At 48.7% G+C, this 25,731-nt stretch overlaps 1 protein-coding gene across 2 annotated transcripts in view; it reads right to left on the reverse strand.

The window, feature by feature from the left end:
* URM1 (ubiquitin related modifier 1) overlaps positions 1-4,746 on the reverse strand; it is a 102,606-nt gene extending 97,860 nt beyond the window's left edge. Inside the window, exon 1 of one of the 2 annotated variants that reach the window (XM_069236968.1) lies at positions 4,542-4,746. In XM_069236968.1, the coding sequence (XP_069093069.1) occupies positions 4,542-4,579 (38 nt within the window). In that variant the 5' untranslated portion in view covers positions 4,580-4,746. The remainder of the gene's footprint in view (positions 1-4,541) is intronic. The other variant, XM_069236969.1, reaches the window with a different exon arrangement.
* Positions 4,747-25,731: the final 20,985 nt, after the last annotated feature.

Here is a 25,731-nt window from a genome sequence, read left to right on the forward strand (position 1 = left end):
GGAAGGGGTCGCTCCTCCAGCCGCTCTCAACAGTCAGGCCCCTCCAGAACCCAAGGCAAGCGCAACAACAGCTGGAGTGACGGCCATCAGGGAACCTTCTTCCCCAACAGAGGTTCTGGCCGGGGACGCTCTTCACGTTTCCAATGTGGAAATTCCAATTCCCAGGGAGGAAGTACAGGTGAGCACCCTTCTTTCTTCCCCTCTAGAACTGGGAGGCAGGATTGCCCTCTTCGCAAGCACTTAGGCCCGGCTTACGTCCGACCCTTGGGTTTTAGAGACAGTCTCAGGTTTTCACATAGAGTTTTATGGGACACCTGTTCAACCGGTTCGTCCTCCTCCCATTCGGTTCAGTGTACAGGATTCACTGTTGATCGATTCGGAAGTTCGACTTCTTCTGGGCAAGGGAGCCATTGTCCCGACTCTCCTCCATCCGAGGGGGTTTCTGAGCAACATTTTCCTGGTCTAGAAGAAGGACAAAGGGTTTCGCCCAGTGATAAACCTCAGGGCGTTCAACGAATGGGTGGTTTATCGTCATTTCAAGGTGGAGGGTATCCATCTTCTCAGGGACCTTTTGTGTCAAGGGGATTGGTTGATACGTTTGGATCTCAAGGATGCGTATCTTACAGTCCCTATTTACCACCCTCACCGCAGGTTTCTGCAGTTTCAATGGCAGAGTCAGGTCTAAGAGTTCACGTGCCTCCCATTCGGCCTTTCGTCAGCACCTTGGTGCTTCACGAAACTGCTGAGACCGGTAGTCGAGTTTTTGCGGACTCAGGGCGTGAGACTGATTATTTACTTGGACAATATCCTTCTGATGGACCAGTCCAAATCGCAACTACTGTCTTACAAGAACATGACTATTGCATTACTATAGGATCTGGGCTTTGTGATCAATTCGGGGAAGTCCTCTCTGTGCCCGTCTCAATCCACAACGTTTCTGGGTTTTGTTGTGGACACGACATCAGCAACGCTGTGTCTTCCGGAGCACAAGGCTTGAAAGATAAAGAAGGAGATTGCCAGGGTGCTCCGCAGGGACAGGACCTCCCTCCAGCAGATTGACAGGATTGTGGGACTCCTGTTGTCGTCGATCCAGGCTATATTTCCGGGTCCTCTCCATTAGAGGGCCCTACAGCGGCTGAAAGCTTCTCACCTCCGCAAAGGACATACCTATTCAGCTCTGGCAGAGCTCTCTTCGGAGGCTCGTCTAGAGATGCAGTGGTGGTTGGACCACATGGAGGCATGGAATGGCAAGGCCATTTTCGTTTCTCTTCCCGACCTGGTGATCGAATCGGATGCCAGCAGACTGGGCTGGGGAGCCAGGTGTGGTCAGATCTCCATGGGAGGTCAGTGGACCTCGGAGGAGTTGAACCTACACATCAACTGCCTGGAGCTTCAGGCGGGGTCGTTTGCGATCCGCTCTTTGACACGAGACAGGATTTCCTGTTGTGTCCTTCTTCTGATGGACAATATATCAGCTGTTCAGTATATCAATAGACTGGGGGGCACTCGCTCCAAGGTCTTAGCGGACTTGGCGAAGGATTTCTGGAATTATTGTCTTCAGAGACAGATTTCAGTCACAGCGGAATATCTTCCGGGGACTCACAATCAGGTGGCGGATTGGAATTCCTGGTACCTCAATGATTCCAGCGATTGGCATCTGGATCCGAGTCTCTGATGGACCGTTGGGGTCCTTTTTCTGTGGATCTGTTTGCATCCCGGTGGAATGCTCAACTTCTGACTTATTTCAGTTGGAAACCCGATCCGGTGGTGAGCACAGTGGATGCTTTCTTGCAGGATTCTTTGAATGATCAGTGCTATGCTTTCCCTCCGTTCTTGTTGATCCTCAGAGTGGTGCCTCAGGTACGTCGCCAGCGGCCGTCCCTGATACTGATATCTCTGATCTGGAAGGCTCAGCCGTGGTTCCCCACTCTTCTGGAGTTATCTTGGATGGCTCCTCTCAGACTCCCTTGTGTTCCGGGACTCCTCCAGGACCCACAGGGTCGCCATCATCCTCTAGTTCTTCAGGGTCACCTCGAGCTCATGGCATGGAGGATTTCAGGGAACGTTGGGAAACGACTTTCACGGGAAGCTACAGCCCTTATTAGACAGGCGTGGGCCCCAGGTACTATCAAGCGATACAGATCAGCTTGGAACAGACAGGCCCGTTGGTGTCTGGAGAGGGGGGTGGATCCCGTGGGGGCCCCCATTGAATTAATAGTCAATTTTTTGGCTGAACTTTTTTTCATCTGGTCTGAGTTATTGTACTATTAACTCTTTTCGTTCTGCGATCTCGGCGGGACATAATACTATCAATGATGTTCCGGGGGGGGAACACCCCTGGGTGGGTAAACTCTTGAAAGGGGTTTGTCCCGTCCTCCCGAACCTCGTTACTCTGGGTTATGGGACGTGAACCAGGTTCTTAATCTTCTATCCTCTTGGCCCGATAATTGTTACCTATCCAGGAAGCAACTTTCCACAAAATTGGCGATGCTTTTGTGCCTGGTTTCTTGCAAACGTGTTTCCGACGTGCGGGTTTTGGATGTGTCAGCTAGGGTCTTCACCCGAGACGGGGTTACTTTCACTGTTTCTCACGACGGACTAAGACAGGTACCAGGTTTGTATCTTATCCCAGTTTTGATTCTCATCCTAGGTTATGTGTGGTGAGATGTCTACAGACCTATGAAGCGGTCACGGAGGAGGTTAGACCTCCCGGAGAGAGGCAGCTTTTGATTGCTGTCAAGAAACCGTTTAAAGCAGTGTCAGAATCTGGCATTGACATTAGACATTTTGGGGGTCATTCTACTAGAGGTGCCATGGCCTCCTAGGCCATTTTGGTCAGTGGGCGTTTGGGGGACATTATGAGTTCGGCTGATTGGTCTTCGGAGTCGGTTTTTAAGAAGTTTTATTTTAAACCACTCCATGAGGCCACCTCGCTGGTGGTAAGTAAGCTTTGAAACTGCATAATCCTCGCCTCCGGTCCTGCTATTGAATGAAAAATTTCCTAGCTATCGTGAAGGAAACGTTCAATTCTATTAAGGACACGGAGGTGAGGATTATCCCGCCCATATGCTGTATTAGTATTACCCACCCGAGATTGAGCTGCCAGTTTGTGACATTGGAGTCCTCTTTGCAGGTGTATGGTAATTTTTCTTTGGTGATGTTTGACTACTTATGCATTTCTGATGCTTTATTATGGCTGTATTTATGCATTTTGTTCTTGTATGTATTTTTACTTACTATATGTTCATTCTTATTGGAGCTCTTCCTTGTCTTGTAGGAAGTGATTCTAAAGGAGATTGAAGTTGCGAGTTCCTTAACTTCCTTCAGTGAAGAAGAGGAAGGACTGCGCCCGTCAGTTATTTATATACTCATTGTTATGGACTGTGGATTGGTTTATTAGTTGTCATGGTTTCTTGTGGGTATCATGGGAGTTGAAGTTTGATGTTGTTGAACTTGCTGTTATTAATAAAAGTGAAGAAAGGACTGCATAATCCTCACCTCCGTGTCCTTAATAGAATTGAATGTTTCCTTCACGATAGCTAGAAGATTTTTCATTTCACAGTGATGCATTGGAAGGTATCAATGTTCTGTCTTGTTTCTTAGGATCGGAACAAAAAGTGGAATGAAAAAAGGATTTGTTTAACAAGAGGTTGAAGTGTCCGGGTTCGATATAGGGATGGACTGAAACGTTTCAAAGGGATTCTTCATGTTCATGTCCTGCAAGTTTGTTGTAGGTAGTTCATGGACCAAGATTCACTTCCTCTGAACAAAGAAAGAGGAGTTCCGGATGGGGTTTGGGACTCTAGTAGGGCCTGGAGAGAGGTGATTGGTGGACATATTGTGCTAAGCATAATGGGAAATGTAGTTGAAGTTTTCTGTTTTGTGACTGGCTGCTGTTTTTTGAGTAGTAAAGAAGGAGAAGCATAATCCTCGCCTCCATGTCCTTAACAGAATTGAAAATTCTTGGCGCGAGTGCTCGCAAATTTTTCATCCTCCGCTCCGGTCCTGACGTAGGGTTCAACAGTGCGTGGCCTGGAGCGGGCAGACACCTGAGATGTCACCTTAGTCGCGCGCTTGGAGGTAAAACTTGAGATCTCAGAGTATAGAATAAAAGAAACGAAGACGACTGTCACATCGCACTTTTGTGCCTTCGCGGCGCACAGGTCTCATAATCTTTATTTATTTTCAGCTTTCCGTCCGGTTCCGCGCTGTGCGGCGCGGCTACGGAATAAACAAGACTGACAAAGACAATAGCTCTGGCACAGGCGAGACCTATGAACTGTGTCAATGCTGGTGAACTCTAGCTGACCTCTTCAGCTGCTCCTGCCTGCAGCCAAAGGCCACCTCATTCTGGGACTTGTAGTTTCGGACCTAGATAGGCAGAGTCACGTGCTTAGGCACAACCCCGACGGCAGAGTGAGCCTGCCTATCTACCCGCCAGCCCCTCCCTGGGTCTGCAGCACCCCCGCAATAAGGGCCATGGACTCAAATGCTAGGGGGCCGGACCCTCCTTTCACCGCCCCCGGAACCTCCGCCCTTACCCGAACTCCAATAACAGGGACACGGGGGCCGCCATCATCAGCACACCGGAAGCAGAGTACCGGAACACGCCCAACCGCCTCCTGCAAAGATTCTAAACAGGCCCCGCCTACTGAAGGACGCGGACGGCTGGACTAGGTCTGACCAGTTCTCTAGCCAGGGGGAGATCCTGGCAGACGGGAACAACTCATAAAATAGGCCCAACTGCCTGCGGTAAAGAGCCCGAAACAAGCGCCGCCTCCTGAAGGACGGGGACGGGTAAGCAAGGTCTCACCAGTACTCTAGTCAAGCGGATACGATGGCGGGGGGGAATCAACTCATGAAACACGCCCAACCGCCTGCGGTAAAGAGCCGAAACAGGCCCCGCCTTCTGAAGGACGGGTAAACGAGGTCTCACAAGTACACTAGCCAAGGGGAGAAACTGGCAGACGGGAGCAGCTCATAAAACACGGCCAACAGCCACCTGCAAAGAACCCTAAACAGGCCCCGCCTACTGAAGACGGCAGAAGGATAAACAAGGTCTGACCAGTATATAAAATTTTCTAATATACACGTCAAGAATGAAAAATTTGCTAGCATTCGCGCCAAGAATTTTCAATTCTATGAAGGACACAGAGGTGAGGATTATGCTTCTCTTTCTTTACTACTCAAAAAACAGTAGCGAGTCACAGAAAAGAACTACATTTCCCATTATGCTTAGCACAATATGTCCACCAATCACATCTCCCTAGACCCTATAAGAGTCTTTACCACCATCCTGAATTCTATGTCAGGACCGGAGGCTTCGGATTATGCTTCTCTTTCTTTACTGATCAAAAAACAGCAGCCAAAGAGTTAACAACATTAAACTACAAATCCCATCAACCCTAGTAGTCCATAGTGTCCAATCCCAGGGCATCCACAACTATAAGAGTCTCTATGACTACAGCTCCTCCTCTTTCTTTGCAGCTGCGCAGCCGAAGTTAAGTCCCTCGTTTTTCTCAGCTTTATTCTGTGAGATAAGTACTGGTTATTATATATTGTTTATTGATTCTGGGCCGTGGAGTGGGAGCACGGCAGCGGCACTCGATAGACGGGAGACTCTCCTTCAGTCTTCCCGTTTTTCATTCCGCGATACGCGCGTCAGGAGCGTCCCTCGCTCGTTCCCGATCGCGCTATTGTGGAATTGAATCTCCGCCCGCGACACAGCTGAGAAGTAATTGCTGTGCGCGCCGGGCGGAGGATTTTGAATTCACTCGGTCTCCAAGGGAGACCGAGCGAGTGCGGCATTGGAGAGCAGTCTGCGCTCTATTTTTACACTTCTTGCGCTCGAGTATGCGCGGAGTCAGAGATTCCGATTTCCATCGGAGTCTCCGTCTCGGCAGCGCGCGAAGCGCATTTGAAGTATTCCTGACCTACAGAACGCCCGACGGGGCGGGTAAACGTTCAGGCCTCGCCTAGGAGGCTTTTTGCAGGTGCTCCCTCCACATTACTGCAGGCCCACAACAAATTGCACTGGGTGCATAAAATTGATTCACTCTTTTTATAAGAGTATTTTACCTGCTGGGGCTGCCTCCCCCCTTGAACTTCATCTGTATCCTGCCATGGCTTATTTTGCTGGGGAGGATGAATATTATCAGGAGGAAGTGGAAGGTCCCTTCCCTGAACAGATGGAGGAGAGATTGGTACAAGCCTTGGGCCATCATGTTCAGGATTCTGTTAACCAAGCGCTAATAAAAGCACTTACACCATTTACCAGACCTCTGGTCAGATATGGGCAAAGAGAATTAATGGGACCCCTATCATCTGGGTCACAAAATAACGAATCTCACTCCAGAGACCCTAATTTCATTAATATGGGACAGAAAAACCCTTTATCTTCAGGAGAAATTCTCTCCCAAATGGCCTCGGCCGTACTCAACGACCATGAATATAGTTCGGATCTTCCTTCTTCCGAGAGTCTTCCCACCCTCTCTGCAGGACTTAAAGATCTCTCTCAATCATCCGACTCTCAATCAGATTCCGATGTCTCAGAGCCTAAACCTTCAGGCAAGCGCAAACGAAAATCAAAACGCTACATCGGTGAAGAGGTATGTCTTCAGGGAAATTTGCTTTTCGACCCAGAAAACATCATTCATCCCAGGTCAATGGAATGGGTCCCTTGCACTGAAGTAGCCCAGTATGTCCAAGAAAGACTTCACAAGGGTTTTGATAAGGAGGTTCGTAGCATTCTTACATCGGAATGCCCCCGCCCCTCGCTGGTGGGCAAGGTGGCAGACACCCCAGAACTCAACACCAATGTGGCTACCTTTCTAAATAAATTTTCTAAAGACCCTAAAAAAGGTCTGGATCGTGCCTGGAAGGGATGCCAAGACAAATTGCTAGATTTGTCTGGTCCCATTACTAAGATTTTAGACTTAGCCGTTCAGGCAAAAGAAGATAACTCGACCTTAGACCCTCAAACTGTTCTAGAATGGGCCCAAAGAGCCATCTGCCTTTTGGGCAACGCAAATTGTGCCATGTCATCCGAACGCAGAAAATCGTTCCTCATGCGAATAGATCCTAAATTAGCAGAGTTGGCACCCACGGAACCAGGCCCCCTAGCTAATGGTCTTCTATTTGGAGAGAAATTTGTGAAAGACTTGGGCAAGTACGTCTCCACCTTTACAGCCCTGGACAAGGCCCAATCCTCCATGAAACAAATGTTCACAGGTGGCCTTTTTACCAGGGCCGGGCGCTATAGAGGTCGAGCGCCAGGCCGTGGTTTCCAACAGACCTCTGCCGGTTATGCTCCCAGAGGTCAAGGATACTACCAGCCTACTGGTTTCTACGCCTCCAGAGGCCGCAGAGGTCGTGGACGTGGCTTCAGGAACCGAGGCTCAGATCGAGCTCAAGATTCCTCCAACACAGGTGAGAATTATTCAATTTTCAGAGGTGATTCTTGGGGGGAGACTAAAGAGACATGCCCCAGCATGGAGTCGCATTTCCCAAGACCCGTGGGTTCTTCAGACGGTCAAGGGTTACAGACTAGAGTTTTACGACACCCCCGACAGGGATGCCCCCCTCTTCCCCTCTCTTTTTCCCTTGCAGAGAGCAATTTCATAGATGCAGAAATCGAAAGTCTCCTGCACAAACAAGCAATTATATCCACAAGTCCTCATCCAAACGGTTTCATCAGTACCATTTTTCTAGTTCAGAAAAAAGGAGGAGGTTTTCGCTTGGTACTAAATCTGAAGGATTTCAATCATTGGATAGTCTATCACCATTTCAAGATGGAAGGTATCCATATGTTGAGAGACCTTCTTCAAGAAAAAGACTGGTTAGTACGTCTAGATCTCAAAGACGCCTACCTGTCAGTTCCCATTTTTCCCCCTCATCGACGATTCCTTCAGTTTCAGTGGAGACACCTTTGGTACGAGTTCAAAGTGCTCCCTTTTGGTCTATCCTCAGCCCCGTGGTGCTTCACGAAGCTACTCCGCCCAGTGGCCAATTCCTTCGGGAAAGAGGTGTTCGCCTCATCATTTATCTCAACGATATTTTGATCATGGCACAGTCCAGAGAACTGGTCTCTCTACACCTCTCCTGGGCAATTCAAATACTCCAAGACCTGGGCTTCTTGATCAACAGCGAGAAGTCAGTCACGGTTCCCTCTCAAAATATAGAATTCTTAGGTTTTCAAGTAGATTCTATTCAGACTCAGCTCAGACTACCTTTAGCGAAGCAGGCCTCAATCAAGAAAGAGTTACGGAAAGCCCTTGCCTCTCCGACTATATCATTACGGATTCTAGCCCGACTGGTGGGGCTTCTGGCTTCCTCCATTCAGGCAATCTTTCCGGGACCGCTACACTACAGAGCCCTCCAGCGCTTGAAGATATTACACCTGCGCAAGGGTCTCTCTTACACAGACCAGATCCCGCTATCAAAGGAAGCCAAGCCGGAGATTGTCTGGTGGCTTCATCACATGGAGGCTTGGAATGGCAGGGCCATCTTTGCATCCTCTCCGGAAATGATCATAGAATCGGATGCCAGTCGATGGGGCTGAGGAGCTCGTTGTGGATCAGTGGAGACGAAGGGCCGTTGGTCCCCAGAGGAGCTGAATCTCCACATCAATTGCTTAGAGCTACTAGCGGGAGCATTTGCAATTCGTTCTCTCTCGCCCGACAAAGCCAGATGTTGCATCCTCTTGCGGCTGGACAATGTGTCAGCAGTGAGATATATCAACCGCCTGGGAGGCACCAGATCTCATATGCTAGCAGAGATTGCCAAGGATTTTTGGCATTATTGTCTCCAGAACCAGATACATGTGATAGCAGAATACATTCCGGGTCGCGCCAATGTAGTGGCGGACTGGAATTCACGTTTTTTGAAGGACAACAGCGATTGGATGCTCCACCACTCATTGTTTCAGAAACTGTCAGAGAGATGGGGTCCCTTTGTAACAGACCTGTTTGCCTCTCGGCTCAATTCCCATCTCCCAAACTTCTTCAGCTGGAGACCGGATCCAGTAGCAATGGGAACGGACGCCTTTCTCCAAGATTGGTCTCACAGCATTCAGTATGCTTTTCCCCCCTTCTTTATGATTCAGAGGGTCCTTGCTCAAGTAAGGAGGCAAATAGCAGAAATAGTGTTAGTGACACCGCTCTGGAAGGCCCAAGTGTGGTTTCCGGTGGCGATGGCACTATCATGTGCCTCCCCAATACATCTGCCATTATTCCTGTCCCTTCTTCTGGACCAGTTGGGATCCCCTCATCCCCTAGTTGTTCAGAATCAGCTACACCTCATGGCTTGGAGACTTTCAGGAGACGATGGCAAGTGCCGGAAGTTTCAAAAGACTCTTTGTTCTTTTTATCTCAATCCTGGGCCCCCTCCACCCATAAACGATATGAAACAGCCTGGAAACGATGAGTGGGTTGGTGCAGTGAACGGGATATTGATCCCGTGGGGGCCCAGATTCCCATGATAGCTAATTTCCTCTCAGAACTAGCTACACAGGGTCTGGCCTACAGAACAGTTAATAATTTCAGATCTGCAAATTCAGCAGGTCATCCCCATGTGGATGGTAAACCTGTGGGGGAACACCCTTTAATTTCCAAAATTCTCCGAGGTATTCGAATGGTAAAACCGCCTCAACCACGCTACGCAGTCTTGTGGGACGTGGATATCGTCCTTCGCTTTATTAGGTCGTGGCCTTGCAATGAAGATTTATCACTTAAACAATTAGCGGCCAAATTGACGGTTCTTTTGTGCCTTATTTCATGCAGACGCGTTTCTGATGTGAAAGCTTTGGATTTGACAGGTAGAGTATTTACTCCTACGGGAGTCTCCTTCTCTATTTCTAGAAGAACAAAAACTGCATCAAGGTGTATTTCATATCCTGCTTTCCCTCATAATCAAAAACTGTGTGTGATTCAATGCCTCAAAACTTATGAGAATTCTACCCGTGAATCTCGAAGAGATGCAGGAGGTCAATTATTAATCTCCCTTCGGAAGCCCTTTGGCCCGGTCTCGTCGGCAACTTTGGCTAGATGGGTCAAATGGCTTTTGGGAGAAGCTGGTATTGATACCTCAGTGTTTGGGTCTCACTCCATAAGGGGAGCTATGGCTTCCAAATCCTTTGGAGCGGGTTCCAGATTAGCGGATATCATGGCAGCAGCGGGTTGGTCTTCAGATAGTACATTTAAAGTATTTTATCATGAGCCCATTGTGGATATTGCATCTAATGTGGTGGATCAGCTTTAAACTAGCATAATCCGAAGCCTCCAGTCCTGACATAGAATAAAACATTTTCTAGCTATCGCGTCAAGAATTTTCAATTCTATTAAGGACACGGAGGCGAGGATTATCCCACCCAGGTTTAATTAACAATGGTAATTGTTTGATGTTTAATTATTAACATATAAATTCGTAATGATGAAATGCATTCAAATTTGTGTTTTTCCCCCCCTTAAAAATGAAATTTTTTCAAAAGATATTATGAAGTATTTCTTTTCATTTAGGTTCCGTTTCCAAAGGTGATTGAAATTTCAGGCTGGGCTTTCGAAGTTTCCTGTTGTGTTCGAGTTCGCCAACATGTTCAGTGGCAAGTTTGAAGGATTGATGTATGTTCGTCTATTGCAAAGAAAGAGGAGGAGCTGTAGTCATAGAGACTCTTATAGTTGGGGATGCCCTGGGATTGGACACTATGGACTACTAGGGTTGATGGGATTTGTACTTTAATGTTGTTAACTCTTTGGCTGCTGTTTTTTGCTGAGTAAAGAAAGAGAAGCATAATCCTCGCCTCCGTGTCCTTAATAGAATTGAAAATTCTTGACGCGTAAGCTAGAAATATTTTTACTCCTCTTTCTTTGCTCGGAGGAACTGTATCTTGGTCCATGATCTGCCCACAACGAAAGGACCTCAACATGACGAATCTCCTGAAGCGTTTTGGTCCATCCCGATATCGAACTCGGACACCTCAACCTCTTGTTACCCAAGTCCTTTTTTCATTCCGCTTTTTGTTCTGATCCTAAGAAACAAGACAGAACATTAGCCCCTTCGCTGCCAGGCCTTTTCCCCCTTCTTGTGCGGAGCCTTTTTTTGGCTATTTGGGGCAGTTCGCGCTTAGACCCTCATAACTTTTTGTCCACATAACCTACCCACGCCAAATTTGCGTCCTTTTTTCCAACATCCTAGGGATTCTAGAGGTACGCAGACTTTGTGGGTTCCCCTGAAGGAGACCAAGAAATTAGCCAAAATACAGCAAAAATTTAATTTTTTTAAAAAAAATTGGAAAAAAGGGCTGCAAAGAAGGCTTGTGGTTTTTTACCTGAATATGGTATCAACAAAGGGTTTGCAGTGCTAAAATCACCATCTTCCCAGCTTTCAGGAACAGGCAGACTTGAATCAGAAAACCCCATTTTTCGACACAATTGTGGCATTTTACTGGGACTTACCCCATTTTTAATTTTTTGTGTGCTTTCAGCCTCCTTTCAGTTAGTGACAGAAATGGGTGTGAACCCAATGTTGGATCCCACAACGCTAAACATTTCTGAAAAGTAGACAAAATTCTGAATTCAGCAAGGGGTCATTTGTGTAGATCCTACAAGGGTTTCCTACAAAAAAATAACAGCTGAAATAAAAAAAATATTGAAATTGAGGTGAAAAAAACAGCAATTTTTCTCCATGTTTTACTCTGTAACTTTTTCCTGTGATGTCAGATTTTTTAAAGCAATATACCATCTGCTGGACTCTTCTGGTTGTGGGTATATATAGGGCTTATAGGTTCATCAAAAACCCTAGGTACCTAGAGCCAATAAATGAGCTGCACCTTGCAATGGGTTTTTATTCTATACCGGGTTTCCACAATTCATTTGCTGAAATATAAAAAGTGAAAAATAGGTATCAAGAAAATCTTTGTATTTCCAAAATGCGCACAAGATAAGGTGTTGAGAAGCAGTGGTTATTAGCACATCTCTGAATTCCAGGGTGCCCATACTAGCATGTGAATTACAGGGCATTTCTCAAATAGACGTCTTTTATAAACACTGTCATACATTTGGAAGGAAAAAATGGAGAGAAAGACAAGGGGCAATAACACTTGTTTTGCTATTCTGTGGTCCCCCAAGTCTCCCGATAAAAATGGTACCTCACTTACGTGGGTAGGCTTAATGCTTGCAACAGTAAACACAGTATGGCCACATCACATTTTTACATTGGAATCTGACATGTTTTTTGCAAAGTGCCTAGCTGTAGATTTTGGCCTCTAGCTCAGCCGGCACCTAGGGAAACCTACCAAACCTGCACATTTGTGAAAACTAGACACCTAGGGGAATCCAAGATGTGGTAACATGTGAGGCTCTCACCAGGTTCTGTTACCCAGAATCCTTTGCAAACCTCAAAATTTGGCCCAAAAAACACTTTTTCCTCTCATTTCGGTGACAGAAAGTTCTGGAATCTGAGAAGAGCCACAAATTTCCTTCCACCCAGCGTTCCTCCAAGTCTCCCGATAAAAATGGTACATTTGTGAAAACTAGACACCTAGGGGAATCCAGGGTGGGGTGACTTGTGAGGCTCTGACCAGGTTCTGTTACCCAGAATCCTTTGCAAATCTCAAAAGTTGGCTTAAAAAAACACTTTTTCCTCTCATTTCGGTGACAGAAATTTCTGGAATCTGAGAGGAGCCACAAATTTCCTTCCACACAGCATTCCACGCAGCATTTCCCCAAGTCTCCCCATAAAAATGGTACCTCACTTGTGTGGGTAGGCCTAGTGCTCGCGAAAGAAAATGCCCCAAAACACTATCTGGCACCTCAAAATGATCAAATACAAAACTACCAGGAGCGGGGCACCTGAGTTTTTGGTCCTGGGCTCAGCAGCCATCTAATGAAACCTACAAAACCCAGACATTTCTGAAAACTAGACACCCAAAAGAGTCCAGGGAGGTGTGACTTGTGTGGATGCCCCAATGTTTTCTTACCCAAAATCCTCAGAAAACCTCAAATTTAGCTAAAAAAAAAAAAATCATTTTTCCCACATTTCTGTTTGGGATCACCGCACCGGGACACATTTCCTACCACTCAATGTTCCCCTCAGTCTCCCGGTAAAAATGATATCAATCAATCACAATATTTGTAGAGCGCACTACGTACCCGTTAGGGTTTCAAGGCGCTGGGGGGGGGGGGTTGGGGGGTGCTGCTACTGGTCGAAGAGCCAGGTCTTAAGTAGTCTCCTGAAGGTGAGTAGGTCCTGGGTCTGTCGCAGGACGGTCGGGAGGGTGTTCCAGGTTTTGGTGGCGATGTAGGAGAAGGATCTGCCGCCGGAGGTCTTGCGCTGAATGCGGGGGATGATGGCGAGGGTGAGGTTGGCGGATCGGAATTGGCAGGTGGGGGAGTAGAAGTTGAGTCTGTTGTTCAGGTAGGCTGGACCGGCGTTGTGGAGTGCCTTTTGCGCGTGGGTGAGGAGTTTGAAGGTGATCCTCTTGTCCACGGGGAGCCAGTGGAGGTCTCTCAGGTGGTGGGAGATGTGGCAGTGGCGGGGTACGTTGAGGACCAGCCGGGTGGAGGCATTTTGGATGTGTTGGAGGCGTCGTGATTCTTTTGCTGGGATGCCTGTGTAGAGTGCGTTGCCGTAGTCTAGCCTGCTGCTGACGAGGGCCTGGGTCACCGTTCTTCTGGTTTCCGTCGGGATCCATTTGTTTATTCTACGGAGCATGCAGAGGGTGTGGTAGCAGGAGGAGGCAACTGCGTTGACCTGTTTGGACATGGAGAGGGAGGAGTCGAGGACGAAGCCTAGGTTGCGTGCGTGGTTGGCAGGTGTTGGCGGGGCACCCAGTTGTGTAGGTGGGCCACGTGCCTGTGACAGGGAAGAGCCAAAAACATGTTGAAATTGAGGGGGAACCAAAGCTGGTCCAAAAGGGAAGTTTAAAAAAATAAAATAAATTATGCTGACAAGTGCAGCAGAATGTTTATCGGTATAGATGAGACAATGTTGGGTGGTAGGAATTTTGTGGATTCCTGCAGATTCCAGAAGGTTCCATCACAAAAATGTGGGAAAAATGTGTGATTTCTAGCAAAGTTGGACGTGTGCAGGGCATTGTGGGTAAGAAAATGGTGTGGGGTGCATGTGAATCACAACACCCTGGAATTAACCCGAGTTTTCAGATGTGTCTAGGTCTTCTGGATTTTTCTACATGGCAGCCTCCCAAAGTAAAAAAAGTGCAGCCTTCACCATTCCAAGTGGAACGATTTTGAGAGTTACGTAGCTCTCATGGCCCAAATGTAAAACCAAAACCCCAAATAATCAAATGTCCTCTTGCTTGCCGTGGGATAAGATGTCCTAATGTGCGGGGGAGAGCTGAAAGACTGTTACCCCCTTCAGTTGGGGTGGGGGCATAACCAGGCCCATACTGGTTGGTAGCCACCACCCCACTATTTTCTTTTTTAATTCCATGGCATTTAGAAGACTTTCTGCCCCTCCCCCCCGGGGTGTGGATTGGGGGTAATTGCCACATCTGCCCACTAGTGGGAAGAACAACTTTGGCCCCATTTATTATCTTCCCTGGTCCCTGGTGGGCTTTCTGCCCCCCTTGGGGGCAGATGGGCCTTCCAAAAATAGGCTGATCTGCTCCGAGGGTGGCAGAAATGGCCTAAATACAATTTGCCCCCCAGGGAAGCAACCCTTGCATAAGGGGTCGCTCCCCATACATAAAAACATAAAGTAAATAAAAATATATATATATCCCTGGCATTGTGATCGGGCAGCAGAAATACTTGCAGAGACAGGAAAGGAAAGGCCTTTCCTTTCATGCCTCTGCTGGCCCCCTCCTGAGCGGAAGAGAAATGCTCAGCATTTCTCTTCCGCATAGTGCTGGAAGCATGCTTCCAGCGCGATGGGAGGTGACCTCTGATGAGGTCAGCACGCAATCGTGTGCTGATGTCATCAGACGTCACTGGGAGGGGGTCTGGGGTGGAAGGGGAAGCCACGGGGGGGAGGGAGCCCACGGAGGGAGCGCTAAGCTCCAGTGCCGGGATGTAATGGTTACGTCCCCGGCACAGGAGCACTGTGCCGGCAGACGTAACCATTATGTCCCTGGCACAGAACAGGTTAAGATAACTTCCACTACATCACTGTGAAACTATCTGGGTGGGATAAAGTTGATATTACACATACATTACTCTCTATATTCTGGCTTAATCATACATTATCAGATCAACTACTAGGTGGGATAATCCTCGCCTCTGTGTCCTTAATAGAATTGAAAATTCTTAGCAAGAATGCTAGCAAATTTTTCATTCTATGTCAGGACCGGAGGCTCAGATTATGCTAGTTCAAAGCTGACAGAAAAACTCTTGCAGCAATATCACCCACCGGTTTATAATAAAACTGCTTAAAAGTGGAGTCTGAAGACCAGTCAGCTGATTTCATAATATCCTGAACTGTCACTCCCATCTCAACAGATTTGGAAGCCATTGCCCGCCAATCGAATGAGCCCCAAACTGCTTAACATCAATCCCTGCCTCAACCATCACCCCTCCTAACCATCTGGAAATGGTCGCAGAAGACACCGGTTTGAAAGGTTTTTGCAATAAATCAGTAATTGACCTTCCACATCTGATATGAGCACTCTAGTACATTCTTCATATTGTTTCAAGCAATTTACAACACACAATTTTGTACTGAAAGGGTATGCAAAGTACTCTACATGCAGACACTGTTTTTGTCCTTCTAGTAATATTGAAAGAGGCACCTTCCGGTGTAAACACTCTACCTGCAAGGTCCAGAGCTTTCACATCTGAAGATCGTCGACAAGCCACTAGGCATAAAAGCATTGCTAATTTGGCTGATATTTGTTTCCTAGCCAAATACATGTTCTCAGGCCATCTCTCAAACAACTTAAGCACTAGGCTGACATCCCACTGAAACGTATATTTCGGCTTCGGAGGATTAGACACTCTAATGCCCTTAAGAAGCTTAGAAGTGACAGGATGCATTCCTGGAATGCAGGGTGCCATTCCAGGCATCCACCTGCGTCATCCACCACCCGAGCTCTGTCCTGGCCTCCTCTTTCATGGGAACTTGCTCCGAATACGCCAAACTTCTCTGCAGGTGTTGACTCTTGAGCTTCTGCAAGGCTCAGTAGTGTAGAGGCCCCGGGAATATTGCCTGAATCGAGGACGCTAGAAGGCTCACAATGCGTGCTATTTTTCGCAGGAACAGTGAGGGCTGTGATAGGGCCGCCCTCAACTCCCTCTTTATGTCCTGAAATTTGGACCCGGGAAGGATCATTTGCGATGTCTTCGAATTGATCACAAGCCCCAGGAACTCCACCGCTCTGGTGGGTACAAGGCTTGAATTATCCTCGTTTATCACAAACCCCAGATCCTGCAAGAGAGATATTGTCAAGAAACCGTGTTGCTTCACCAACTCCTGGCATTGAACCATGATCAAAATATCGTCGAGGTATATTAACATCCGAATCCCCTTCTCTCGCAAGTGAGCTACCACCGGCTTGAGCAGTTTGGTGAAGCACCAGGGTGCTGATGAAAGTCCGAAAGGCAGGACCAAATATTCCAGCCATTTGTCCTTCCATCTGAATTGGAGGAACCTCCTGCGAGGATGCCAAATGGGAATTGTTAGATAAGCGTCCTTCAGATCTAGACGCATCAACCAGTCCCTGGTCTGAAGTAAATCTGGCAGTAGATGAAGGCCCTCCATCTTGAAGTGACAGTAAACAATGAAATAGTTGAACTCTGAGGTTTAGCACTAAATGGTGTCCTCCTCCCCACTTCTGCACAAGAAAAGTGTTGCTGCAAAACCCAGCCGGATGGGGTTCGCAAAAGGCCACCGCACGTTTCTGTATCAAAGCCTGGATTTCTAGATCTATAAAATTGGTCTCTTGTGGGAAAAACACAGAGGAGGAGGAGGAATCTGTTGACGTGGATTCTGGCAAAATTCAAAGCGAAAACCCTGCACAGTCTGCAATACCCATGCATCCTGAGTCACACGCTGCCAACTGTGTAGACAGAATTGCACTCGACCCCCCAGCTGGGTGAGAGAGGAATCCAGAAGTCTTACCTGCTGAAAAACTTGCTGGGGTGCTATTCCTTGCACCTCCACGCTGGCCTCTGCGCCGTTGGAAGCGGAAGGGGAAGAACGTGCCACCTCAGGTGTAGTCCTGCCCGTGGTTAAAGGATCCTCTTTGGGGACCTTGAAAGTATGTCCGGCCTGACAAGCGGCCCCTGCCTCGCCCGGCCAAAAAGGTCCGAGTGAAACACTTTTTTTAAATTAGCTTGTGGCTTGTCCAGTGTTGTAAATGTAGTGACATACTTTGCAATATCTTTTACAAATTTGTTGCCGAAGAGGTGACCTTCGGCCAGGGGACCCGCATCAGCAGCGGCAAGGTCAGTCAAATTAGAGTCAATTCTCATGAGGAGGGGTTTGCGCCTTTTTGACGATATGGCGCAGTTGGCGCTGCCTAGCAGGCATATCGCCCCCTGAGTCCACTTGACTAGGTTGTGGGGATCGATAGGTGTGCCAGTTTCTCTGGCTCTCAAAGCCATTTCAAGGATTTTCGCGAGGGGACCCGATAAATCCAGAAGCTTATCCTGGCAGGAGCACCAGGCTCGGTCGATCTCTTTCTTCGGATCTTTGGCAAATTTCTTCAGGAATGTTAACATGCTGGCATCAATCTCGGGCGTTTCCGCCACCTTATTTGTGATTTCTCGCCGAGGACATTGGGCCTGCAACCTATTGGGGACCTCCTTGTCAAAGCTCTTGCACAGCTTATCATGCAAGTACTCTGCTACCGCCTGCGCTGGGGCCTAATCTGCTGAACGAGGGTGCACTATATCTTCCGGGTTGAATTGAAACGGATTGGGGGGGAACTAAAATCTCTTGCGCTTTCAAGGAAGACGCCTTCTTTGCTCTTCTACGCTTGCGCAGGGAGGTGCTGGAGTGAGAGGAATCAGAGTCACTGGGGCCAGAATCTGATGAAACGTGAGCACCTCTAGGGAATGCTTTGGAAGTGGAAGGGACAGAACAATATTGACGATCATTTGCAGAGGGTTGGTTTAGCGCTGCTGTGGCTCCATCATGAGGCCAAGAGAGGGAGGCGTCTTTAGATTTATCGGGGAGAGAAGGACTCCCTTCCGCTGAACTGCCTTCTGATAATGGGACTAGACCTTGCTTTTTAGCAAAGTGCTCTAATTGTTGGGTTATGGGTTTTAGAGTCACCACCAATGCTTGACTAATCTTCTGAGGGACAGAAGCTGCGAGTGCCCTGCTGACTGACTGCTGAACCGAGGCGTTGATTGCCTCAGACAGACCGTCACCCAAGAACTCACCGTCTTCGTAGTATTTCCCATGCTCCTCCTCCTCGAAGGGAACCCAATCAGTCATGGTAAAAGTAAGCTTAATGCAAAAGTAGGAACTCTATATCCAGATGGTCCCTGGATGTGAACTGCAGGGGGAGCCATCCCTAGTGCAAGGAACAGAAAACCAGCTCCTCTGCGTTAGCTGCCTATTAATTATTGCAGCCCCCATGCAAAAGGAGGACGTCCAGAGAGCCACAAAAATGAGGGAGATAAAGCTATCTACGAGCGTGCACTCCGCTCCAATGCAGGGCCAGCTCTGTTATTTCAGCCGGAGTATGGCGTCTACAGCGCTGACAGGAAGCCAGGAAGGCGAAGAATGCACGCAAGTCCCAATGTCCTGTCAGCGTGTTGGAGGAGGAGAACTCAACTGCGCATAGCCCAATCCTACTAGGATAGCCCAACTGGGCTACACGCTTGTCCTCAGCTCTCTGCCTGGGCCTGACGAGGGAAAGGCTGCGGGCTGGCGCTGACTCGCCGTATCAAGGGGGAATCCTTCAAACAAACAACACAGCGCACGATGCACTGCAATTACTTACCTGCTAAGACGCTCCTCCGCGCCTGGCTGATTCTGCCACCCAGATGAGGAAGCAGCCGGCCGGAGCAAAGTCAAACACACGGTAAGACAGACGCTCTGCAGCCCATGCCGCTCACACCTAATGGCTGCTGTTTTTTTGAGTAGTAAAGAAAGAGAAACATAATCTGAGCCTCCGGTCAGCAAGGATGGCCATGCAATTTAGATTTATCCAGAAAGCAATTGTCAGCAAAACTAACCATTTTACTGTGCCTGCTCTCCTGCCGGAGAGTTTTGGATGTTCACGCCCTGGATATTGCAGGTAGAGTATATTCTCCTGACGGTGTTACGTTTTCCATATCCCGGAGGACCATAACCTTTTCCAGGCAAGTAACCTATCCTAGTTTTCCAGAAAATCCTAAGCTACGTATTGTACAATGTTTAAGAGAATATGAAGATCGAACCAGGGAATTTCGTCAGTCTCCTGGGGGTCAACTACTGATTGCTCTGCAGAAGCCTTTTCACCCCGTGTCTTCAGCTACATTGGCGCGCTGGGTGAAGTGGATTCTGTCGGAAGCGGGTATCAATATATCCAGATTCGGGGCCCACTCTGTGAGAGGGGCCATGGCGTCAAAAACATAGGCCCTCATTACAACCTTGGCAGGCGGAGGAGGCCGCCCGCCAAGGTTTAACCGCGGAGCGGCCGCCAATGCGTCCGCAATCCCGCCGGACGCATTATGAGATCCCCGCCGGCCCAGCGGGGATGTCGGCCGTAACATGGGAGCCGGCTCCTAATAGAGCCAACGGTGTTGCGGCCGTGCAATGGGTGCAGCTGCACCCGTCACGCTTTTCACTGTCTGCATTGCAGACAGTGAAAAGCAGGGTGGGGCTGTGCCTGGGGGCCCCTGCACTGCCGATGCCAACTGCAAGGGCAGTGCAGGGGCCCCAAGGGGCCCCGCGACTCCCCTTCCTGCCAGCCTTTTCATGGTGGTCTCGACCGCCATGCACAGGCTGGCGGGAAGGGGACTCGTAATCCCCTGTGCAGCGCTGCAAGCAGCGCTGCCCTGGAGGATTAAAACCGCCGGGACAACCATGGCAGTAAACCTCCGGTCACGGCGGTGCGACCGTGGCGCTTCCGCCGTGGTCGTAATGAGGCAGATTGTACCGCCAGTCTGTTGGCGGTACAATCACCAAAACAACCCTGGCAGTCAAGGACCGCCAGGGTTGTAATGAGGCCCATAGTTTCTTGGGTCTCAACTACAAGACATAGGGGGTCATTCCTACCCTGGCGGTCCAAGACCGCCAGGGTAGGGGACGGAGGAAGCACCGCCAACAGGCTGGCGGTGCTTCTGGGGCTATTCTGACCGCGGCGGTAAAGCCGCGGTCAGAAAAGGGAAGCCGGCGGTTTCCCGCCGGCTTCCCGCTGCCCCTGTGAATCCTCCATGGGGATTCCGACCCCCTTCCCGCCAGCCTGGTTCTGGCGGTTTTCACCTGACATAGAATATAACATTTTCTAGCATACACGTCAAGAATTTTTAATTCTATTAAGGACACCAAGGCAAGGATTATCCCACCCTAAAAGTAATCATGCCCATCGCTTGTTCAATACATGTCGAACTACCATTGTATTGCGCCTTGATTTCAGAGTGTTAAGTATATGCTTAGACAATTGCATCACATGTGTTTGATTACATTAAATACATGTACGATTGCCTGCGTTTTCGACTCATAACGGATTGTTGAAGGATGAGTTTTGTACACAACAGACCATTACAACAAGATTATCTCTTCTCTTTTACAGCTTCCGATCAGAAGGCTGGATAACTAGAAGCCTAAAGACTACATTGTCAGGACATAGATCTCCTCGTCTTGCTAATTCAAGGGACAGTTCAATTTGATGTATTTCAACTTGCAGAACGTTTTTGTGGGACCTGTTTACTAGCTGATAATCTTGTTTCAGGGCAAAGAAAGAGGACGATCAATGGGTCCTTGCTACTTCATACAGATTAATGTGCCGTGATTCGTACAGAAGAGATGATGTCATGGGTGGCATTTTGGGGTTTGTAGTTTTGATAAAAGTTACATTTTTATTGGCGGCTGTATGTTGGAAATAATAAACAGCAAAGAAGGAGAAGTATAATTCCAAGCCTCTGTTCCTAACATAGAATTCTATGTCAGGACCGGAGGCGAGGATTATGCAGTCCTTTCTTCACTTTTATTAATTACAGCAAGTTCAAAGTTCAACACAGGAAAAACATCAGTAATACTGCAGCACCCATGGTGCAACTGCACCCGTCGCACACCAGCAACTCTGCCGGCTCCATTCGGAGCCGGCTTCCTCGTTGCTGGTGCTTTCCAGCTGGGCGGGCGGGCGGCCTTTTGGCGGTCGCCCGCCAGCCCAGCGGGAAAGACAGAATGACTGCCGCGGTCTTTTGACCGCGGTACGGTCTTCTGGCGGTTCCCGCCAGGCGGGCGGCGGGCGGCGACCGCCGCCCGCCGCGGTAGGAATGACCGCCTTAGTGTTTTTTCTGGTGGTTACTGGTGCGTGTGGGGCTGATCGGACCGTACCCTCACAGTTTTCGATCAATTCTGACCCTCCCAACGCTTGCCGACACCGCGCTTGCGGTAAGTACAGGCTCTGCCTGTTGCCATTATCAGCCGTGTGGGGGGGGCTAGTGTTCATGGATTTGCCCAGTCGGGCTCACTAAGTGATCTGACTCTGTCAGTGTGGAGCACAACGATGGGACTACCCTTTGATTATTTTACAGGCCGTATTTTATTGCTCCCACCATCTTCTGTTGGCATTACTGTGGGAATAAATTGTATTGTGTGGATACTGCTTCCGTGGTGGTTCATCATGGAACCTTTGAAGGACCATGGTTAGACCACTTTCCCAGTGGCTGAGGAGGTCTGACCCTCCCAACGTCACCTTCCATCAGGGGTTGACAGGCTCCTCTTGCAGGCTATTGCAAAGGCCATTGCACCCCTGCAGGATAGAGTGAACAAATTGATGGACCAGATGTCCAATGTTCTGGGTATGTTTGGGGATTTGGGTGCAGGACCCAGTACTTCCACCAATTCTTCCTTCTCGAGACGCATGAAGCGTGACGCTGGACACCTGGAAGGCTTTGACAAACTCAGGGAGGCCTTCCGTATGAGTGAGCAAATGCTGAAACACGCACCGTGCTGGGAGGATGTGACACCTAGAGAGAGTGGCGGCACAGCGGATGTCTTCCAGGGATCTCCCTCTTTGGGTGGGAGGTGAATCCGATGAAGAGGGATCATCAGAGGAGGGGTGTGATTTGGGCAGGCCTTGGCGCCCATCGACAACCGCTTCAAGTCTCGAGGATGAAGGGCCAGAGGAGTCGGACATGTTTGATCCAGAAGACATTTATCATCCCAGCCATCCCAGGTCCTCTGAATGGGTGCCTGACATCAAGGTTGCGTCTTACGTGGCCAAAGCAATTCGCCATCCTTTAGACAAGGAGGTGAGAGCCCGCCTTCGGGTGCAGTGCCCCAGACCTGCACTGGAGGAAAAGGTGGCTGCAATCCCCTCTATTGACCCTAAATTGTGTACCTTTTTTGCTAAATATATGCTTAATCTGAAGAAAGGTATCGCTCGCTCCTGGCGAGCTTGCCAGGATAAACTTCTGGATGTCCTGGGTCCGATCACCAAAAAAATTGAAATGGCAGAGACCTCCAGGCAATGGGGGGTGCCCTTACAAAAAGACGTATTCGCAGGTTGGGCACAACGGGCAGTCTGCCTGCTTGGTAGCGCTAACTGCGCCATCTCAGCTGAGAAGCGGTGCGGTGGTGCAAGGCAATCTTTTCGGAGACCCTTTTATTAAGGAGCTCGGGAAGTTTGTGGCGACCTTCTCTGCGTTAGATAAAGCACAGTCGTCCATGAAAAAGATCTTAACCTGGAACGGTTTTCCATGGGGCCGGAAGAGGCATGGACCGTTCCTTCGGCCGCACTCTCCAGTCAGGCCTTTCCAGACTTCAAGCCTGCCACAACAACGGCTGGATTGTTGGCCAACAAGGAGCTTTCTTACCCAGTAGAGGTGCCAGGAGGGGTGGGCCATCCCGGGCCACCAATAAAGGCATCAGCGCTTCAACAGGAAGTGGCGGTAAGCGCTCTCCTTTTTTTCCCTCAAAATCTAGGAGGGAGGCTGAGACTGTTCGTAAGAAATTGGAAACGGATTTTGTCCGACCCATGGGTACTGGAGACAGTCAAAGGGTTCCCCATTGAGTTCTATGGTTCCCCGATCCAACAAGTAAGACCCCGTCCAATTCAGTTCAATTGGCAAGCGTCACAACTGATAGAGGCAGAAGTACAACTAATTTGCAAAGGGGCTATCATACAAACATCCCTTCAGCCGACGGGTTTCTTAAGCAATACATTTCTGGTCGGGGAGAAGGACAACGGCTACCGACCTGTGAGAAATCTCAAAGAATTCAATGAGTGGATAGTCTTCCATCACTTCAAGATGGAGGGTATCCATCTCCTCAGAGATATGTTACTCCAAAGAGATTGGCTGGTCCGTTTGGACCTGAAGGACAAGTACCTAACAGCCCCCATTTTACATCCACATTGATGTTTTCTGCAATTCCCGTGGCAGGATCAGGTATACGAGTTCCAATGCCTGCTGTTTGGCCTGTCATCAGCACCATGGTGCTTCACGAAGATGCTGAGATCGGTCATAGAGATTCCAAGGACCTGGGGCATCAGGTTGATAATTTATGTAGACGATATCCTCCTGATGGACTAGTCGCGGGCGCAGTTGCTGAACTACTTGACAACAACTATTGTGTTGCTACAGGACCTTGCCTTTGTGGTCAACAGGGACAATGCTTCTTCCATCCCAGTCCACGATTTTCTTGGGGTTACTAGTGGACAAGGTTTCTGCTACCCTGAGACTCCTGGAGGACAAGATCACCAAAATCAAAAAGGAACTTGCGAGGGTGATCAGGAGGGACAGAATTTCCCTTTGTCAGGTTGCCAGAATAGTGGGGCTCTTATCCTCATCAATTCAGGTGATCTTTTCAGGTCCCCTCCACTACAGTGCCCTCCAACGGCTCAAGGCAGCTCATCTCAGGAAGGGTCTCACCTACTGGGAACTGGTGAAACTATCTACAGAGGCCAGGTTGGAGATAACTTGGTGGTTGAACCACACGGAGGCCTGGAACGGGAGGGCGATCTTCGGGTCCCTTCCCGACATGATAGTAGAGTCCGATGCCAGCAGGATGGGCTGGGGAGCCAGATGTGGTCAGATCTCCATGGGAGGTCAATGGACCCCGGAGAAACTGAATCTCCACATCAATTTCTTAGAACTCCTTGCGGGTTCGTTTGCGATCCGTTCCTTAACACGGGACAAGGCATTGTGTTGCATCCTATTAAGAATGGACAACACATTGGCGGTCCAATACATAAACAAACTGGGGGACACATGATCCAGAGTCCTGGCGGAACTGGCCAAGGATTTTTGGCACTATTGCCTATAGAAACAGATCTCGGTGATGGTGGAGTACCTTCTGGGTCAACAGAACAAGGTGGTGGACTGGAAATCCCGTCAACGCAGGGACTACAGTGATTGGCAACTGGATCCGGCAATCTTCCAATCCTTGATAGCGCGCTGGGGTCCCTGCAAAGTGGACCTGTTCTCATCCAGGTTAAACGCTCAGCTTCCCCGGTATTTCAGCTGGAGACCAGATCCGGGAGCGGAGGCAGTGGACTGCATTTCTACAGGATTGGGTGAAGTTTCAGGGGTATGCCTTTCCTCCGTTTCTTTTGATTCCGAGGGTAATGGCTCCGGTCAGGAGACAGAAGGCATCTCTGGTACTAAATACACCAGTCTGGAAAGCACAGAGGTGGTTCCCTACCCTGTTGGAGCTTTTGTGGATGGCTCCTCTGAAATTACCAGATGCACCAAGGATCCTTCGAGATCCGGCGGATTGCGAACACCCTCTAGTGTTACATGGACACCTCAACCTCATGGCTTGGAGGATTTCAGGGGACGTTGGCAAGACTTTCAACTTTCACAAGACGCTAATGACCTTATCAGACAATCTCAGGCACCAGGCATGATTAAGAGATATAGATCGGCCTGGAATTGATGGTTCCGTTGGTGTTTGGAGAGACAGGTGGATCCCGTGGGGGCACCCGTCACTCTCATAGTTAATTTTCTGGCATAACTTTACATGTCGGGGTTAGCCTATTACACAATTAATTCCTTCAGATCAGCAATTTCAGCAGGACACAATCAGGTCAACAATTTACCAGTTGGTGAACATCCTTGGGTGAGTAAACTTCTCAAAGGAGTCAGATTTGCTAGACTTCCTGCACCCAGATATTCGGCATTGTGGGATGTCAATAGAGTCTTAAATTTTATTTCATCTTGTCAGGATAATCAGTTTCTCGCAGGAAAGAGATTTCAGCGAAGTTGGCCATTCTGCTCTGTCTCATATCCTGCAAAAGAGTCTCGGATGGCCGAGCTTTGGCCATATCAGCTAGGGTTTTTACCCCCAAAGGAGTGACGTTTACTATTTCTAGGAGGACTAAGACTAAGACAAATACCAGGTCAGTATCTTGTCCTAGTTTTGAATCCCATCCTAAGTTGTGTGTGGTGAGGTGTCTTAAAGCATATGAGAAAATGACAAAGGAGAGCAGACCTCCAGGAGAGACACAGTTATTGATCACCATTTAGGGCGGTTTCTACTCCCACTATTGCGAGAGGGTTAGGTGGATCAATGCAGAAGCAGGCATAGATATACGTGTTTTTGGTGCCCACTTTACCAGAGGTGCTATGGCCTCTAAAGCTATTCAGGTAGGTGGTAGATTGGAAGATTTCATAA

Source organism: Pleurodeles waltl, chromosome 6, assembly GCF_031143425.1.
Source record: "Pleurodeles waltl isolate 20211129_DDA chromosome 6, aPleWal1.hap1.20221129, whole genome shotgun sequence".
Classification (NCBI taxonomy): Eukaryota; Metazoa; Chordata; class Amphibia; order Caudata; family Salamandridae; genus Pleurodeles; species Pleurodeles waltl.